The 19,928-nt window shown below is 47.6% G+C and overlaps 3 protein-coding genes across 3 annotated transcripts; all 3 read left to right on the top strand.

Annotated features, from left to right (window-relative positions):
- The first annotated feature begins 3,617 nt into the window (after positions 1–3,617).
- LOC102444139 (olfactory receptor 6B1-like) lies at positions 3,618–4,580 on the top strand. Its single transcript, XM_006124803.3, has one exon. The coding sequence runs from the start codon at positions 3,618–3,620 to the stop codon at positions 4,578–4,580; it is 963 nt and encodes a 320-aa protein (XP_006124865.3).
- Positions 4,581–11,712: 7,132 nt separating this feature from the next.
- Positions 11,713–12,660, top strand: LOC102443903 (olfactory receptor 12D1-like). The gene has a single exon (XM_006124802.3). The coding sequence runs from the start codon at positions 11,719–11,721 to the stop codon at positions 12,658–12,660; it is 942 nt and encodes a 313-aa protein (XP_006124864.3). The 5' UTR covers positions 11,713–11,718.
- A 5,818-nt stretch (positions 12,661–18,478) lies between these two features.
- On the top strand, positions 18,479–19,432 carry LOC102453186 (olfactory receptor 12D1-like). The gene has a single exon (XM_006110491.3). The coding sequence runs from the start codon at positions 18,491–18,493 to the stop codon at positions 19,430–19,432; it is 942 nt and encodes a 313-aa protein (XP_006110553.3). The 5' UTR covers positions 18,479–18,490.
- The last annotated feature ends 496 nt before the right edge of the window (positions 19,433–19,928 follow it).

Below are 19,928 nucleotides of genomic sequence, written 5' to 3'. Positions count from 1 at the left end.
TGGGAACACAACCTCATTCAGCAACATGCAATGGCTGCTCTGTGTCTCTCCATGATCTGTCCCCCATGACATCATCATGTTTCCCTGCTCTTGAGTTCCTGCCTATGGCTCTCCAAATTTGTTCCGCTCAGCATCCACAGAGGGAAGCCCAGACTAATTTCCACCTATGCCACTAACTGTTAGAAAGTCCTGTTTATTGTATTTATGGAGGCATACAGATCTCATAGAGTTGGGAGGGACCTTGAGAGGTTATGAAGTCCAGTCTCCTGCCCTCACCGCAAGGTCAAATACCATCCCTGGAAGATTTGCCCCATATCCCTAAAAATGCCTTCACCAAGGATCAAACTCACAACCACGGGCTCAGCAAGCCAATGCTCAAACCACTGAGCTATCCCTTCCTCCATTGCCCCTTGGTGCTTCTCTTTCCTCATGCATTCAATGATTAAGCTGTTGTGTTACGGCCTATGAGATCTCAGGATGGAAAATGGTCTGTTAGAATTAGATGTAATTACAGGTTGGACCTCACTGGTCCAGGACTCTCTGGTCCATCTCTGGATGCTGGACCAGGGAGCCCCTGGACCAGACAGCCCTGGGACCCCGGTGACAGCGATAGGAGATGAGAGCCTGAAGAGTGTTGGCCATGAAGCCCCGGCAGCACCAGAGGGGCAGACTTTGGGGGGAGGCAGTCTAGCCTTTGTAGATAACCACTTGTTCATTGTGTCAATATTCAAGTTGATTCGCTTGCAGGGGTTACTTGCTGTTGCTTCCTGGTGTTCCTCATTATCACCCACGAATTAGCTAGCCTCCTAGCTAGGCTATGCAGTCAGCTCGTTAATGGAGCTCTCCCTGTGGGACATCCCTGCCAGCACCATCAGCTGTGGGGTTGCTCCGTTTTAACAAGCAGCACAGGGTGAATTTTAAAGTGATCACCAGCGCGGGGCCCTGGGGATATCCGAGGAACAGAGGCATCCAGGAGGAGGCGGTTTCCCACAATAAAAGATGTAAGAATCCGATGCAGGGAAGATTCTGGATTTGGCGCCTGGCAGCCGGCTTGGAGGGCAGCAGGAAAGAGACCCGACCCCACGACAACATGCCTCCTCGGGAGCAGAGAGGGCAGGAAAGCTGCTGAAACCAGACTCGGTCCCCATCAACGGCGAGGGGGCGGCTTCCTGCTGAGAATTACAAGTGAGTGGGACGCGTCTCAGGACACCTCCGCTTGCACCGTGTCTTCATGCCCGGGAAGTTTTCCCTGAGTCCGGACAGTAGAGCAGGATATGAGGTATTACGAGAGAAACTGACGGAAGACACAGGAGAGCTGTCTCCCCTGCTCGCCTAGCACTAATCCCTTTAATCCCTTGTATCTATCCCTCACTTAAACCTCTTCCATAGTCTCTGTCTTTATAGCGATCCCCCTGCCGAACAAATCTCTTCATCTTTCTGCTTACAGATCTATCTATCTATCCCCACACGCCCCCTCTATCTATCTATCTATCTCCACACACCCCCTCTATCTATCTATCTCCACACACCCCCTCTATCTATCTATCTATCTCCACACACCCCCTCTATCTATCTATCTATCCCCACACACCCCCTCTATCTATCTATCTATCCCCACACACCCCCTCTATCTATCTATCTATCTATCTCCACACACCCCCTCTATCTATCTATCTCCACACACCCCCTCGCCCCCTCTATCTATCTATCTATCTATCTATCCCCACACGCCCCCTCTATCTATCTATCTATCTATCCCCACACACCCCCTCTATCTATCTATCTATCTATCCCCACACACCCCCTCTATCTATCTATCTATCTATCTATCCCCACACGCCCCCTCTATCTATCTATCTATCTATCCCCACACGCCCCCTCTATCTATCTATCTATCTATCCCCACACACCCCCTCTATCTATCTATCTATCTATCCCCACACACCCCCTCTATCTATCTATCTATCCATCCCCACACACCCCCTCTATCTATCTATCTATCCATCTCCACACACCCCCTCTATCTATCTATCCATCTCCACACACCCCCTCTATCTATCTATCTATCTATCTATCCCCACACACACCCTCTATCTATCTATCCATCCCCACACACCCCCTCTATCTATCTATCTATCCATCTCCACACACCCCCTCTATCTATCTATCTATCTATCTATCTATCTATCTATCCATCCATCTCCACACACCCCCTCTATCTATCTATCTATCCATCTCCACACACCCCCTCTATCTATCTATCCATCCCCACACACCCCCTCTATCTATCTATCCATCCCCACACACCCCCTCTATCTATCTACTTACAGCTCTATTTCTATATATCAAAGGAGTAGACATGCTGGTTTGTATCCACAAAGAAAACCCCAGAAGTCCTGTGTCTCCTTAAAGATTAACAGGGTCATTTGGGCATCTGCTGTTGTGACCGTTTCAGGACACATCCTCGAAAGGTTATGAATCCCTTAAGCCGATGGTGGCTCCTATTGGTCAGTGTCCTCACTCACTGGCTGTGTCTAGACTGGCAAGTTTTTCCGCCAAATCAGCTGCTTTTGCGGGAAACTTGCCAGCTGTCTACACTGGCCGCTTGAATTTCCGCAAGAGCACTGACTTCCTACTGTCTGAAATCAGTGCTTCTTGCGGAAATACTGTGCTGCTCCCATTCGGGCAAAAGCCCTCTTGCGCAAATCATTTGCGCAAGAGGGCCAGTGTAGACAGCACAGTACTGTTTTGCGCAAAAAAGCCCCGATGGCTAAAATGGCGATCGGGGCTTTTTTGTGCAAAAGCGCGTCTAGATTGGCACGGATGCTTTTCCGCAAAAGGTGCTTTTGCGGAAAAGCGGCCGTGCCAATCTAGATGCTCTTTTTCACAAATGCTTTTAACGGAAAACTGTTCCGTTAAAAGCATTTGCGGAAAATCATGCCAGTCTAGACGTAGCCACTGAGTAAGAACGCTAGAATGTGATAGTGATTTGTGACTGAAGAAACTGATGAAAGAAGAGAAGTAAGATCTCACCTACCAATATCTGTAATCAGTGTTTTATTTGTGCCCCTAATCACTTCTGTCCTTCTCTCATGCCTCCTACACACTCTCTCTACCTGTCTTTTGGTCTTTTCCTCTGCCAAACCTCTTTCACATCACTCTTTCTATCTTTCTTCTTGGACAGCTATGAAACTATTGCTTTCCTGGAGAATGCCTTTTAACCATATACAATGTGGACATTCGTTAGCGTGTGTCTATAATGGACACTTGACAAGATGGTCTCACGGTACCATTTTGGCTTGTAAACCCATAAACCAATGAATGAAAGATGTTGAGAACAGGTGTAGGAAGTAGTAATTCATTGTATTGTTTTTGGAATGGGCTGGAACTCTTTAGTGGGAAATCTCTCTTCCTTGATCTAGTGGGAAATCTCTCTTCCTTGATCTAGGCAACACTTGTATGAGAAGCAGTCCCTTGGATGGGAAGGAATATAAACCTTGATCTTAGGTGCCACTGAATTTGTAAGGAACTGAAAGGAGGGAAACCAATGTGTTGTTCACTCCACTTCTTAACCAATCCCAACTTTTGCTCAATCCCTAGTTGCATCACCACGCAGGATGAAGAAAAGAGAAGGGGAAAATCAAACGTCCATCACAGAATTCATCCTGTTGGGATTCGGGGATCTCCCTGGACTGCAGATCCTGTTCTTCTTGCTGTTTCTAGGGATCTACCTACTCACCATGGTTGCGAACACTCTTATTGTTGTGCTAGTGGTGGCCGATCGGCACCTTCACACCCCCATGTACTTCTTCCTGGGGAATTTGTCATGCTTGGAGATTGGCTACAGCTCCACCATTCTTCCCAGGATACTGGACAGTTTCTTGACTGGAAGCAGAACCGTTTCCGTTACTAGCTGCATGGTTCAGTTTTATTGGTTTGGTGTCCTATTGACGGTGGAGTGCTATCTCCTCGCATCAATGTCTTACGATCGATACCTAGCGATCTGTAAACCCCTACACTATGCAACCCTGATGAATGGGAAGTTCTGTATCCAGCTAGCCGCTGGGTCATGGCTCAGTTCATTCTTCATTCTTGCGATAATAATCTATTTGGTGTCACAACTAGCGTTCTGTGGGCCTCATGAAATTGACCATTTCTTCTGCGACCTCACCCAAATGATTGAACTCTCCTGCAGTGACACCACTGTGGTGAACCTTGCCACCCTCATATTCTCCTCCACAAACATCATTGTCCCATTTCTTTTGACTCTGAGCTCGTATATTTGTATCATCTCCACCATCCTGAGAATCTCTTCCACCACGGGCAAGCAAAAGGCCTTTTCCACCTGCTCCTCTCATCTCATTGTGGTTACAATTTACTACGGGACTCTAATAGCCATCTACATGTTACCCAACACGGGTGCCCTCAGAATCCTTAATAAATTTGTTTCTGTCTTTTATACAGTCCTGACTCCCCTGATCAACCCCCTCATCTACAGCCTGAGAAACCAAGAAGTCAAGGAAGCCCTGAAGAGAACTCTGCCGAAATGTCGCATAGACCCATCAATTCAGAGAAATTGATAGAAACGGGGATCTATCCACACATGGGTCAGAAAGGGACTGTCCAATTTCTCCGAGTTCTCATGGCTCAAAGTGATAGGGAAAAAAGATCTGTCCTATCACTCATGGATCAAAGTGATAGAAAAAAGATAGAGTTGAACCTCTCTAGTCTGGCACCCTCGGGAGAATTTTCCAGACCATGGGAGGTCAATATTGTGTAGCAGCATTGTCAACACTTCCACTGCTTAGTGGTCTCTGAGAAGACATTTGTGGGTCCATTAGAGCTAAATAACAGCACAGAACACTGAGAGCCAGAACTAGTGGCTGTAAACAAACTTTATCGGATCATGGGAAACTTGGCCATGCCCACGAAAAGCAGACTTCCAACTAACTCAAATCATTCCGGATGTTTCTGGACCAAAGAATTCTGGACTAGAGAGGTTCAACCTGTACTTAGGATATTTAGACTTGTCTCTCCTGTTCGTTTGCATTTGTTTAAGTAAAACTAGATCCTACATGGAAGTAAATTGTCATAGATGCATTGATTTCAGTGGCGAGATTAAATTTGAACCAGAGGACGCTCTGTCTCAGAATATATTTCCAAAATTGTCTTCCTGATATTCCAGCCGTCTTTATGACAATGAAAACCACTGGTAAGATCATGATGGGAAATCAAGACTTTACTTATTCCCGTCCCCCAATATTATTTCAGTCTTTGTAACACTAGTTGGGTTCTCCTAGGGAAAGAGAAACAGGAAGAGAGGAAAAAATTAATCATCCTAGTGTGACTGGGAGAAAAGTTAAAGGTTGGGTTGGGCAGATAAGCTTTCAACCTTGATTGACCGGTATAGGGATTTAGATCCTATTGTGATGGGATGAGGTCACAGAAGACCCCTTCGAGGTGCCTCCAGGACTTTGAGTTACATGTATTAATGTCCATAAGTCCATTTCACAAAGCATGGGGGGAGGGGTGAACCATCACACCTATGTCTGAAAAATCCTCATCTGTATCTTGAAGACTTGCTGATATTAGCCCTGAATTGAGCCTTAGCGTTTCCAAAGAAGGTTTGAGGAACAAGTCCACCCCCTTCGAAAGTCCCATTCCCATAGACCTTAAAGGGTTCTGCATCTGGCTGCCCATCCTCTGTGGCTGATGACTTCTCCTACAACAAAACAAATGAACAAAAAAATTACCAACTGATTAGGAACTTTAGAGTTTCAAGTGTTCAGAAAACGTGGTTTTATCTTGTTTTCCTTATTCTTTTTTTTTTTTCCAAAATCACTTTTCAAATGCTTGAGATTGAACCATTAGAACTTTCTTACCCATTTTTATTAGATTAACCATTCATGGTTCCAACCCTAGAAAAATGTTCTAAAAGTCTCCACTGAAACAAAAGCAGGGATTATTAAGGTTGTAGAAGGTTTTTTTTTTTTTTTTTTTGCTTGTAGATATTTTCAAAGTGCTTCTTAAATTATTGGTTCAGAATATTGTCAATAAACTGAAAGCTTTCAATCTGAAAAAAAAATGTTGGTTTTCAATGAGCTCTGGATTGAATTATTCATTGACTACGGCACCCTTTCAGAAATCCACTTTCCTGGCAGAAAATGAAACCAAGAGTCAATTGTACAGCTGACCCACTCAAAAGACGTATTAAACTGTGGTATAATAGGTTGAAATTTTTTTTTTTGTCATATATATATATATTAGAAGATTTACATGGATTAGCTGGAGGGTTGTGAGCAATGAGAAGTCATTCTTCCATTCTACTCTGCACCAATTAGGCCTCGATTGGAGTGTTACATCCAATTCTGGGCACCACATTTCAAGACAGATGTGGAGAAATTGGAGAAGGTCCGGAGAAGAGCAAAAAAAAAAAAAGGATTAAAGGTCTAGAAAACATGAGCTATGAAGGAAGACTGAAAGAATTGGGCTTGTTTAGTTTGGAAAAGAGAAGACTGAGAGGGGACATGATAGTGCTTTTCAAGTATCTAAAAGGGTGTCACAGGGAGGAGGGAGAAAAATTGTTCTCCTTGGCTTCTGAGGATGGGACAAGAAGCAATGGGCTTAAATTGCAGCAAGGGAGGTTTAGACTGGATATTAGGAAAAAGTTCCTAACTGTCAGGGGGGTTAAACACTGGAATAAATTGCCATGGGGAGTTGTGGAATCTCCATCTCTGGAGATATTTAAGAGCAGGTTGGACAGACACCTGTCAGAGATGGTCTAGAAGGTGCTTGGCCCTGCCGTGAGTGCAGGGGACTGGACTTGATGACCTCTCAAAGTCCTTCCCAGTTCTAGTGTTCTATGATTCTATGATTTACCCAGCATCACACAGGTGTATAACTGAATTAATGTATGGAGGGGTTTTGGTAAATAAAAAATATGAGAGGGTCCAGATTTCACGTCAATTACTGCTCTGGAGTGGGGCTGGGAAGGGGGGATTCAGTCTTCAGACTGCCCCAGGGAGAAAGGGCCACCCCAACCTTCTCTCTCCACTGCCACTTGGGGCCAGGTGAGAAGCACCTCCCCATGGCCACTGCAGGCTGCTCCAGCAGATACAGCCAGAGATCGGGGGCATGTATCCTAGCTAGGACAGGTCCAAGTTTGTCTGCTCCCTGGTCTCCCAAGACAGAGTAAGGAATGCAGCAAACCCTGCTCCAACTCCTCCTGAGAGTCATAAATTTTAAAGAGATCTGAGCATGCTTGTTTAGGGAAAATATTTGCAAGTCATTTGCTCCAGTATTTTCGCCCTCTATCTCTCCCGGGAAACCTTAGCTTGTTTGTTTTCGAGCCTGCAACACGCAAGGAGGTTTTCCCAGGAGCACCGTCGGACACAAGCACATTTTCCTGGCTGGCTGTCCACAAGGGTGTTTCATTGTGTGGGACTCATAAAAAGGAGTGGCTGATGCACAGCCCTTAAGCTTTTCAGAGGAACCAGATACTCGGAATTTTTCCTCACGGTGGCCTTTGTCCACAGTCTGGGTCGTGAGCTTCAAGAAGAAAGCAAATGACTCTTGTGTGATTTGGAACCCAGGAGTTGATAACGGTCAACTCTCTTTTATCTTCAGGTAAAGACTTAGTGGGTTCCCATATTTTGAAATCACTATTATTTCTTCTGATCTTTCCTCGTTAGTTATTGTTTTCCTCTCCACTTTCAACCTCTGCATTTGGGCGTATGGAGGATTGGAAGCGACTATTTCATCTTGCAAAAGCAACTAGGCTGTGAGGCAGAGAGAGAAGACAGGCTGGTCTCCATTCAGTCACTTCCCACACCTAGAATACGGCCCTAGATCTGTTCCCCGATCTCACAACTACCAGACTTGTTGTAAGAACAACGAGAGGTCCTTCTAGACTAACAAAAATATATATAGTATCATGAGCTTTTGTGGGCACAGCCCACTTCTTCGGATGATCTGGGGTGGGAAAAAATGGCGACCCAGAATTTACTGCAGAAAAAGAAGGGAGAGGGGGGAAAAGTGCCCATCAATTAGCTAATTGGAGTGGGCTGGAACTCCAGACTTGGCTTTTGATGTCAATGTTAAATGTAAGGACGGCTGGTTTTATAGTGGGACATCCAGTTAATGTCTTTGGGTACATCTAGACTTCAGGAGGTCTAGATTGGAGGTATCCTGGAAAAGCTACTCCACATCCAAGAAACGCGTCCGCTTTTCCAAAAAAAATTCAGAAATGTGGTTGTGTTCTTTCGTCATCCCTGTAACACTCATTGAATGAGGTGGAAGGAATGGAGAAAGAGGAGGTTTTCCCACAATTTGGCCCTGTGTAGAAAGGCCAAATTTCGGAAAAGTCTCTTCTGAATTTGTGTGTCTTTTCTGACTTTTCTTTGTAGTGTAGACGCAGCCTTAGTTCAACTCCAGGGGAACAGAGTCATCTTTTCACATGAAGGTCAATTCCACGTTCTTTCTCTGTAGTGGGCTGGTGAAATTCCTTTGTAGAAGAACAGCTACTTTTCGATCCAGGTTCTAAATCCATGACTGAGTGCCCAGGCAGGTGAAAATGTCCCGTATAGGTTTCCGGGTGTTCCCATTTCTGAGGTCTTGTGTCCTTTGTTGCAGAGACTTTCCAGTTCGGCCAATGTCCATGCCAAAGGGGCATGGCTAGCACTTGATAGCATATAGTGGATGTGCAGTGGTATGAAACTCTGATGTGGTTAGGTCCTGTGACGTTGTCGCTTGTATACATGTGTGAGCAGAGTTGGCTTATGGCAGGGGTAAGTTGTGGGGTGAGTATGGCTGAGGTGTGACATGTGTTTCCTAGAAAGGATTTGCTTCAGGTTGAGGGGCTGTCTCTAGGCAAGGATTGGCCGGCCCCCCAAGGCCCGTGAGAATGAGGGACCATTTCCCACAATAGGTTGTAGATTGTCCGTGATGCTCTGGAGGAGGTTAAGCTGCGGAATGCTGTTGTGATGCAGTTTGTTGTACAGTTTCAGGAGCGTGTTTCAGAGCTCCGGGTTTGGGGCTGCACCGCATGATGATGTATGAAGTGGGGCTCTTCCATTTGGGTTACACAAAAGAACAGCATCAAAGTCGCAACGTCCAACACAACGCGTGGTGGGTGGGAAAGGCCAGGTGGGGGGAATAGCTCCTGCCCTATGTTAATTCCATCCCCCATGCATCAGGCCACATCCTTTCGTTGATCGAATCCCCTGCTATTTCCTTCCAAGATTGAGGTGTATCCTTCGGGGCATTGGATGTAGGAGTAAAGGATAGATTTATGACTGTCTGGACAGCTAACTCTACTGCTCAAAAGTGCACCCAATTTCAGGGTTGAGGACACATTTTCAAGAGATAGGGCAGTTGCTTGGTGGACCCCAGAAGGTGCATGGCTTGAGGTGGACTTTTGCCTCCCATCCCCTCGGCAGTCCCGCGGGGCTTACAAACAGACCCAAATCAGCCTGTATCAGTGGGCCACGTTCTTCATTATTTACAACTTTCCTTTCAATGCGCTGAACTCTCAAATTCCTTTGCCTGATCACGAGAGGCCTCGTTTCTTTGGTGAGTTTATTGTCCTGTGTGGACTTACATTTAAAAAGTGCTTTGTCCTTAAACTGAATCAGATGGCTGAAGGGATCACAGTCTCTTTGTCAACCTGTGGATCTCCTTGCCAGAGGAGGCTGTGAAGGCTAGGACTATAACAGAGTTTAAAGAGAAGCTAGACAATTTCATGGAGGTTAGGTCCATAAAAGGCTATTAGCCAGGGGATAGACATGGTGTCCCTGGCCTCTGTTTGTCAGAGGCTGGAGAAAAATGGCAGGAGACAAATCGCTTGATCATTGTCTTCGTTCCACCCTCTCTGGGACACCTGGTGCTGGCCGCTGCCAGCAGACAGGCAACTGGGCTAGATGGGCCTTTGGTCTGACCCAGAATGGCCGTTTTTATGTTCTTATGTTTCTCTCGTGGAATGCTCGTATCTGTTTTAGCCTCTGTTTAACTTGTCATTACGAGTATAGTCCAGGTGTCCAGGGAAAAGATCCTCCCAATTAATGAATGTTTTTCCAAATGAGTGTCGTAGAGAAAACCAGATGGCTGTGAAGAGATATTTGCAATTGCGTGGGGAAGAAAAGAACGACCCAGGGAAATGTATTTTCCACTCATAGACAACGGTGGGTTGGACTCACTGAGAACAGACCTGGTTAGAGATGCATTTTTCCCAACAGTCACGTCAACTGAGAACCATAAGAGAAAGTCTATCGGCCATTGGGAAAGCAGAACACCAGGGGAAATGCAGCTTGGCAAAGGATTCCCCTCCTCCTCCCATTTGCCCTCAGCAAGCAAAGAGGGTTGGAAACAGAGCTTGGGTTAGAACACAGCCAGTATTCCCACGCGGATGGAGATAGGGACCAAAACATCTGCTCTTCACTGACTATATGGGATGTCAACATGTCCATGCTTTCTGAATTCTGCACAGGGCAGTATTAATCTTTTTTAAACAGTCATATTGTGACTAATACAATTTAGGCCTGTTATTTGACAACCTTGATTAATAATGGAAGGATCTATCTATCCATCTCTCTATCTATCTAAGGGTGTATCTAAACTACATGCCTCCGTCGATGGAGGCATGTAGATTAGACCAACCAGTAGAGGGAATGAAGCCGCGATTTAAATAATTGTGACTTGATTTAAATTTAAATGGCTGCCCCACTCTGCCGATCAGCTGTTTGTCGGCAGAGCGGGTCAGTCTAGACGTTCCCCTGTCGACAGAAAACCCTTTTGTCGACCGTCCCGTTATGCCTCGTGGGATGAGATTTATCGGGGTGGTCGACAAACAGCTGATCGGCAGAGCGGGGCAGCCATTTAAATTTAAATGAAGCCACGATTATTTAAATCGCGGCTTCATTTCCCTCTGCCGATCTGTCTACTCTACATGCCTCCGTTGACGGAGGCATGTAGTTTAGACACACCCTATCTGTCTGTCTATCCCCATACACCCTATGGCTGCTCCTAAGGTCAAGAGGAACAACTTACCACTGTATCTATACTTATATTTACTTATACACCAGACGGCTTGTTACCCTGTACATTGCTACTGAGTCCCCCAGGCTGCAAGTATGACCAAAAGAAAACACACACACATGCACACACACACACACATACACACTCACACATGCACATACACACTCACATATTCACACACACACACTTAAGGTGATAGTTTTCTACTCCAGCACAGTCCTCAATCCCACCACGTCGATATCAAGCTAAACCGCATACTGCCCCCCTGAGCTCCCATTATCTAGCCTGTGAAATTGGGCTGTTACCGCAAAGCAGAAATGGGACGTCGTAATCTATAAGAGACGGGTGCTGTGGGAACCTTTGAGGGGTGGTTGCAGTGGGGGAGGTCTAGGTTGGATATTAAGGCAAAGGATTTCCCTAGGCGGGTGGGGAAGCACTGGGACGGGTTCTCTGAGGAGGTGGTGGAATGCCCATTGCAGAGATGTTGAAGTCCCATCTTGACAAAGCTTTTCCTGGGCTGCTTGAGTTGGGAATGGTCTTGGTTTGGGTACGGGGCTGGACTGGATGCCTCCGAAGATTTCGGCCAGCCCTGGGGTTTGATGGTTCTCTAAGGTGTGCAAAGAAACACAGACCGCCGCGATCGCTGCACTGCTTTCCATTCCGCTGACTCTTCCTCCCCCTGCAGGGATGGAGAACCAGACAGAGGTGAGCGAGTTCATCCTACTGGGTCTGACCACACTCCAGGAGCTGCGGGGTTTCTTCTTCGCCCTCTTCCTGGTGCTCTACCTGGCCAGCCTGCTGGGCAATGGTGCCATCCTGGTCGTGGTGATGGCCGAGCCCCAGCTCCACTCCCCCATGTACTTCTTCCTGGGCAACCTCTCCTGCTTGGACATCTTCTACTCAACGGTCACCATGCCCAAGTTGCTGGCTGGATTCCTCTCTGGGCACCAGACCATCTCCTTCACCAGCTGCCTGGCTCAGCTCCACTTCTTCCACTTCCTGGGCAGCAGCGAGGCCATCCTGCTGGCCGTCATGGCCTACGACCGCTACGTGGCCATCTGCAACCCGCTGCGCTACAGGCTGGTCATGAACCCGCAGGCCTGCCTGCTCCTGGCCACAGCTACCTGGGTCACTGGTTTCCTGCACGCCCTGATGCACACGGTCATGACCTCCCGGCTACACTTCTGCGGCCCCAACCATGTCCCTCACTTCTTCTGCGACATCAAACCTCTCCTCAGCTTGGCCTGCGGCAACACCCGCCTCAACCTAAGCCTCCTCAAGATCGTCACTGGAGGCATCGTGATAGGCCCCTTTCTCCTCACGGTCCTCTCCTATATCTGCATCATCTCCTTCCTTTTCCTGAAGGTGCAGTCGCGGGAGAGCAGGGTGAAGGCCTTCTCCACCCTCTCCTCCCACTTCATGGTGGTGACTTTCCAGTACGTTCCTGTCACCTTCAACTATGTGGTGCCCATTCCAGGGGACTCCCCAGAGAGGGACATGATAGCCACCCTCATGTACACCATTGTGATCTCCGTCCTGAACCCCCTGATCTACACCCTGAGGAACCAGGAGGTCAAAACTGCCCTGAGGAAAGTGCTAGGAAGAAAATTGTTCGTTGGAAGGACATGAATAAACTGAAGGTTGATCCTCTGTCTTTGGGGATGGAGGGAGGCTGTTCTCAGTGGGGGCAGGTGGCAGAACAAGGAGCAATGGTCTCACATTGCAGCAGGGGAGGTCTAGGTTGGATATTAGGAGAAACTATTTCCCTAGGCGGGTGGGGAAGCACAGGGATGGGTTCCCTAGGGAGGGGGTGGAATCTCCATCCCTAGAGGTGTTGAAGTCCTGGCTTGACAAAGCCCTGGCTGGGATGATTGAGTTGGGTTGGTCCCACTTTGGACAGGGGGTTGTCCTCAATGACTCCTGAGGTCTCTGCCAGCCTTAGGATTCTAAGATTCTACATGGTTGACAACAATATCGGGAAATGGAAAATGCATTGTCCTGTCTTACATTGAGTTGGTTGCATACTGGAAGGTGGCATTAGGCACTGGGAAATAGGTTGCAGAGAACATTCCTGAACTGAAGATCGGAGGTTAATCACAGGGAAGACTAAAGTAGGGGAATTCTGATGAGGTTCAACACAGACAAGTGTAGCGTCCTACACTTCGAATGGAAGAATCCCAAACCCTTCTCCAGGCTGGGGTCTAAATGGCTACGTAGTAGTTTGGCAGAAAAGGACTTAGGGATGACAGTGGATGAGAAGCTGGATATCAGCCAACAGGGCGCCCTTGTAGCCAAGAAGGCTGATGGTATATTGGAGTTCATTAGGAGGAGCATTGCCAGTAGAACTAGAGGAATGATTTTTCCCTGTTTATTCGGCACTAGTGGTTCCACATCTGGAGTATTTTGTCCAGTCCTGCGCCCCCCACTATAGATAGGATGTGGACACATTGGAGAGGGTCTAGCAGCGGGTAACCAAAATTATACCGGGGGTTGGAGCAAATGATGTATGAGGAGAAGCTGAGGGATTTGGGCTGATTTAGTCTGCTAAAGAGAAGGGGGGGGGGGGGAGGGTTTAGAGCAGCCTTCAACTTCCTGAAGGGAGGTTCCAAAGAGGATGGAGAGAGGCTGTTCTCAGTGGTGACAGATGGCAGAATGAGGAGCAATGGTCCCAAGTTTTGGGGTGGGGGGTGGTCTAGATTGGACATTAGGAAAAAACATTTCCCTAGGAAGGTGGGTTTCGGAAACCCACCAACCCCATTTTTCAAACTTCAAGTTACAGAAATATCACCCTTGATGTTCATTGTGCACTGGGCAGCAGAGATTTGACGGTGTAAAACGTGGGAATAAACAATACTTTGGAATTGGATGGGGAATCTTTTTAGTTTGCCACAAGAAATCGAAAATCCATTTGTCAACATTTACATGAGAACGGCCAGACGGGGTCAGACCAAAGGTCCATCCAGCCCAGCATCTTGTCTGCCAACAGTGGCCAATGCCAGGTGCCCCAGAGGGTGTGAACAGAACTGGAAATCATCACATATTCCCTCCCCTGCCATCCATCTCCACACTCGGACAAACAGAGGCTAGGGACACCATTCATGACCCATCCTGGCGAATCTCCATTGATGGACCCAACCTCCATTTTTCAACAGAAAAATGTTACGAAAATAAAGCACAAGTGTTGAGTTCCGGTACTTATCTCTGTTCACAACGGTTGTAGTAGACCATCAACCCCCGTGGGTGGCCCCAATAACCACCAAAGGGTGGCAGACTGCTACACTGTGTCATATTAATAGCTGCTAAAGTGTCTAAATCACTTGGGTGCTTTAAATCCCGTTACGGTGCCTATCTGCCTCTCAAGGCACCTAAATAACTTTGTAAATCTGGGCCGTGCGCTCTGTCCTACCTCAATTATTATCATTCCTGTTGGCCTTAGAGTATTTGGGGTTTTCAAAGAGGCCTAGGAGATTTACACCCCCATCCCAACTCCTCCTGAGAGTCATACATTTTAAAGAGATCTGAGCGTGCTTGTTTAAGGAAAATATTTGCAAGTCATTTGCTCCAGTATTTTCGCCCTCTATCTCTCCCGGGAAACCTTAGCTTGTTTGTTTTCGAGCCTGCAACACGCAAGGATGTTTTCCCAGGAGCACCGTCGGACACAAGCAAATTTTCCTGGCTGGTTGTCCACAAGGGTGTTTCATTGTGTGGGACTCATAAAAAGGAGTCGCAGATGCACAGCCCTTAAGCTTTTCCGAGGAATCAGATACTCGGAAATTTTCCTCACGGTGGCCTTTGTCCACAGTCTGGGTCGTGAGCTTCAAGAAGAATCCAAATGACTCTTGTGTGATTTGGAACCCAGGAGTTGATAACGGTCAACTCTTTTTTATCTTCAGGTAAAGACTTAGTGGGTTCCCATATTTTGAAATCACTATTATTTCTTCTGATCTTTCCTCGTTAGTTATTGTTTTCCTCTCCACTTTCAACCTCTGCATTTGGGTGTATGGAGGATTGGAAGCGACTATTTCATCTTGCAAGAGCAACTAGGCCGTGAGGCAGAGGGGCAAAGAGAGAAGACAGGCCCCCGGAAGGTGCATAGCTTGAGGTGGACTTTTGCCCCCCAACCCTTCGGCAGTCCCGCATGACTTACAAACAGACTCAAATCAGCCTCTATCAGTGAGCCATGATCTTCATTATTTAAAATTTTCCTTTCTATGCACTGAACTCTCAAATTCATTAGCCTGCTCACCAGTGGCCTCGTTTCTTTGGTGAGTTTATTGTGCTATGTGGACTTAAATTAAAAAGTGCTTTGTCCTTCAACTGAACCAGATGGCTGAAGGGAAACCTGTCTCTTTCTCAACCTGTGGAACTCCTTGCCAGAGGAGGCTGTGAAGGCTAGGACTATAATAGAGATTAAAGAGAAGCTAAATAATTTCAAGGATATTAGGTCCATAAAAGGCTATTAGCTAGGGGATAGACATGGTGTCCTGGCCTCTGTTTGTCAGAGGCTGGAGATGGATGGCAGGAGAAAAATTGCTTGAACATAGTCTTCGGTCCACCCTCTCTGGGCACTCGGTGCTGGCCACTGTCGGCAGACAGGCTACTGGGTGTTAGCCGACGGTCAGGGCAGTGTGTGTGTGTGTGTGTGTGTGTGTGTGTGTTACTGAGAAAAGGTTTAACGTTCATGTCTTTACTGCTTGGACCGAGGTCCCATCACGGAGGGCAGCCAACAGGCTAACAGATGCCCGGAGTTAATAGGAAGAGCTTATTACATCTTAGATTCCAGCTGCTAGGATACAAGATTCCTCTGCACCGGGCAGTCTAGGGAAGACTGAGAGATGCCCCAACGGATCTGTCACTTGGGAGTGACACGATCCAAACGCCCAAGCTCCTCCAATACCTGTCCCTTATGACCGGCTGAAGTTCTTTTAAATTGTGCTTGGTTCTGTTACAGCAACTGAAGGAGTCAGGTTAAAACTTAAACAGTTACAGGTTTATTAAAAAGACTTATAAAAGCATATGGTTACAATGGCTATTGCTCTCTTTCTTAACTGCTAGCAAATATAGATTTTAAAAATGGTTACTAAGAAAAGAAAGACAGAAAAGAGAAATAATGGTACCAAGTGACAGCTTAATCTTTAAAGAGCTCTAAGTCTATGTGTACACTTAAGACAAAGGACCACATTCAGATACAATTTTTACCCCTTTCTGTGCCTCTCCACTCCAGCGGATCAAGCCAGGGCCGGTCCCTCAATTCCTAGGAAAGACGAATACGAGGTGGGCGTCCCCGTGGAACCTCGGGAGATCAAACACCTAACCCGACCAGCAGATAGATGGTAGATTGACACTCAGAGAAATGCGCTGCTGGACCCATCTTTATACCCCTGGGGGCCCGTATCCTCTTTCTTATCTAAGATGCCAAATTGTACTGGTCTGTTTTTGTGGTGCCAGTTCTTACAAGGGAGTTTCAAGTTAATTTACACTTGCAAGAGAGAGAACTAAATTGTGAGTACTAGACATTTTTTTTACTGGGCGAGAGATTGCTCCCCCCGCGGACGGCTGTGTGTTCGTATCAATATGGGTTTTAATTAAGGGCACTCCTCGGCAGCCTCATGGTCAGCAATTGGCGTAGCTCTGTTTACAGCCATTCACGGTCACTGCAGCCTGCATATCCTGAGCCTCCACCTCCAAGGCTTTTACTGCTATGTGTGCCCTGTATGCTCCAGGCAAGAAAAGACGGATGTTACAGGGGAGTTCCTGTCTGGCCTACATGGGCTAGATGGACCTTTGGTCTGACCCAGTACGGTCGTTCTTATGTTCTTATGTCTCTCTCGTGGAATGCACGTTTTTGCCTCTGTTTACCTTGTCATAACAAGTATAGTCCAGGTATCCAGGGAAAAGATCCTCCCAATTAATGAATGTGTTTCCAAATGGATGTCTTAGATAAAACCAGATGGCTGTGAAGAGATATTTGCAATTGCGTGGGGAAGGAAAGAACGACCCATGGAAATGTATTTTCCACTCGTTGACAATGGTGGGTTGGAATCATTGAGAACAGACGTCGTTAGAGATGCATTTTCCTCAACAGTCACGTCAACTGAGAACCATAATGGAGAGTCTATCGGCCATTGGGAAAGCAGAACACCAGGGGAAATGCAGCTTGGCAAAGGATTCCCCCCTTCCACATTTGCCCTCAGCAAGCAAAGAGGGTTGGAAACAGAGCTCGGGTTAGAACACAGCCAGTATTCCCACGGGGATGGAGATAGGGACCAAAACACCTGCTGTTCACTGACTATATGGGATAGCAACATGTCCGTGCTTTCTGAATTCTGCAAGAGCAGTATTAATCTTTGTTAAACAGTCATATTGTGACTAATGTCATTTAGGCCTGTTATTTGACAACCTTGATTCATTATGGAAGGATCTATCTATCTATCCATCTATCTATCCCCACACACCCCCTCTATCCATCCATCTATCCATCTATCCATCCATCTATCCCCACACACCCCCTCTATCCATCCATCCATCCATCCATCTATCCATCCATCTATCCCCACACACCCCCTCTATCTATCTATCCATCCATCCATCTATCCATCCATCTATCCCCACACACCCCCTCTATCCATCCATCCATCCATCCATCCATCTATCCCCACACACCCCCTCTATCCATCCATCCATCCATCCATCCATCCATCCCCACACCCCCCCTCTATCTATCCATCCATCTATCTATCTATCTATCCCCACACACCCCCTCCATCCATCCATCCCCATACACCCTATGGCTGCTCCTCAGGCCAAGAGGAGCAACTTAGCACTGTATCTATACTTATATTTACTTATACACCAGACGGCTTATTCTCCTATACATTGCTACTGAGTCCCCCAGGCTGTAACTATGACCAAAAGAAAACACACACACATGCACATACACACTCACATGTTCACACATAGTCACTTAGGGTGATAGTTTTCTACTCTAGCACAGTCCTCAATCCCACCACGTCGATATCAAGCTAAACCGCATACTGCCCCCCTGAGCTCCCATTATCTAGCCTGTGAAATTGGGCTGTTACCGCAAAGCAGAAATGGGACGTCATAATCTATAAGAGACGGGTGCTGCGGGAACGTTTGAGGGATGGTTGCAGTGGGGGAGGTCTAGGTTGGATATTAAGACAAAGGATTTCCCTAGGCGGGTGGGGAAGCACTGGGATGGGTTCCCTAAAGAGGTGGTGGAATCCCCATCGCAGAGGTGTTGAAGTCCCATCTTGACAAAGCTTTTCCTGGGATGGTTGAGTTGGGTCTTGGTTTGGGTAGGGGGCTGGACTCGATGCCTCCCAAGATCTCGGCCAGCCCTGGGGTTCAATGGTTCACTGAGGTGTGCTGAGAAACACAGGCCTCCGCGATCGCTGCATTGCTTTACATTCCGCCGTCTCTTCCTCCCTCTGCAGGGATGGAGAACCAGACGGAGGTGAGCGAGTTCATCCTACTGGGTCTGACCACAGTCCAGGAGCTGCGGGGTTTCCTCTTCGCCCTCTTCCTGGTGCTTTACCTGACCAGCCTGCTGGGCAATGGTGCCATCCTGGTCGTGGTGATGGCCGAGCCCCAGCTCCACTCCCCCATGTACTTCTTCCTGGGTAACCTCTCCTGCTTGGACATCTTCTACTCAACGGTCACCTTGCCCAAGTTGCTGGCTGGATTCCTCTCTGGGCACCAGACCATCTCCTACACCAGCTGCCTGGCCCAGCTCCACTTCTTCCACTTCCTGGGCAGCAGCGTGGGCATCCTGCTGTCCGTCATGGCCTATGACCGCTACGTGGCCATCTGCAACCCTCTGCGCTACAGGCTGGTCATGAACCCACAGGCCTGTCTGCTCCTGGCTACAGCCACCTGGGTCACTGGCTTCCTGCACGCCCTGATGCACACGGTCATGACCTCCCGGCTACACTTCTGTGGCTCCAACCGCATCCCCCACTTCTTCTGTGACATCAAACCTCTCCTCAACTTGGCCTGTGGCAACACCCACCTCAACCTGAGCCTCCTCAATATCGTCACCGGAGGCATCGTGATAGGCCCCTTCATCCTCACGCTCCTCTCCTACCTCTACATCATCTCCTTCCTTTTCCTGAAGGTGCAGTCACGGGAGAGCAGGGTGAAGGCCTTCTCCACCCTCTCCTCCCACTTCATGGTGGTGACTTTCCAGTACGTTCCTACCACCTTCAACTATGTGATTCCTATTCTAGGGGACTCCCCAGAGAGGGACATGGTACCCACCCTCATGTACAACACCGTCACCTCCGTCCTGAACCCCCTGATCTACACCCTGAGGAACCAGGAGGTCAAAACTGCCCTGAGGAAAGTGCTAGGAAGGAAATTGCTCTTTGGAAGGACATGAAAAAACTGAAGGTTGATCGTTTTTGTCTAGAGAGAGGCTGTTCTCAGTGGGGGCAGGTGGCAGAACGAGGAGCAACGGGCTCACATTGCAGTGGGGGAAGTCTAGGTTGGATATTAATAAAAACGATTTCCCTAGGCGGGCAGTGAAGCACTGGGATGGGTTCCCTAGGGAGGGGGTGGAATCTCCATCTCTAGAGGTGTTTTAATCCCAGCTTGACAAAGCCCTGGCTGGGAAGATTGAGTTGGGGTTGGTCCTGCTTTGGGAAGGTGGCTGGAGTCAATGGCTCCTGAGGTCTCTTTCAGCTCTAGGATACTGTGATTCTATGATTTATGGACTTCAAGGTCAGAACTGACCATTGGGGTCAACTGGTCTGACCTCCTGCATGTTGAAGGGTCACAAACCCTCATTCCTGTAATCGATTTCCAACCTCTGGTGGAGTTTCAGAAACCCACCAGCCACGTTTTAAAAACATTAAGTTACAGAGAATTCACCCTGG

The sequence above is a fragment of the Pelodiscus sinensis genome, chromosome 30 (genome assembly GCF_052426305.1).
Source record: "Pelodiscus sinensis isolate ZL-2025 chromosome 30, ASM5242630v1, whole genome shotgun sequence".
In the NCBI taxonomy this organism is placed as follows: Eukaryota; Metazoa; Chordata; order Testudines; family Trionychidae; genus Pelodiscus; species Pelodiscus sinensis.
This window is presented reverse-complemented; position numbering and strand designations above follow the sequence as displayed.

What these genes read in the sequence shown, in the direction of transcription:
- LOC102444139 (XM_006124803.3), top strand. Translation starts at nt 3,618, where the DNA reads ATGAAGAAAAGAGAAGGGGAAAATCAAACGTCCATCACAGAATTCATC.
- LOC102443903 (XM_006124802.3), top strand. Translation starts at nt 11,719, where the DNA reads ATGGAGAACCAGACAGAGGTGAGCGAGTTCATCCTACTGGGTCTGACC.
- LOC102453186 (XM_006110491.3), top strand. Translation starts at nt 18,491, where the DNA reads ATGGAGAACCAGACGGAGGTGAGCGAGTTCATCCTACTGGGTCTGACC.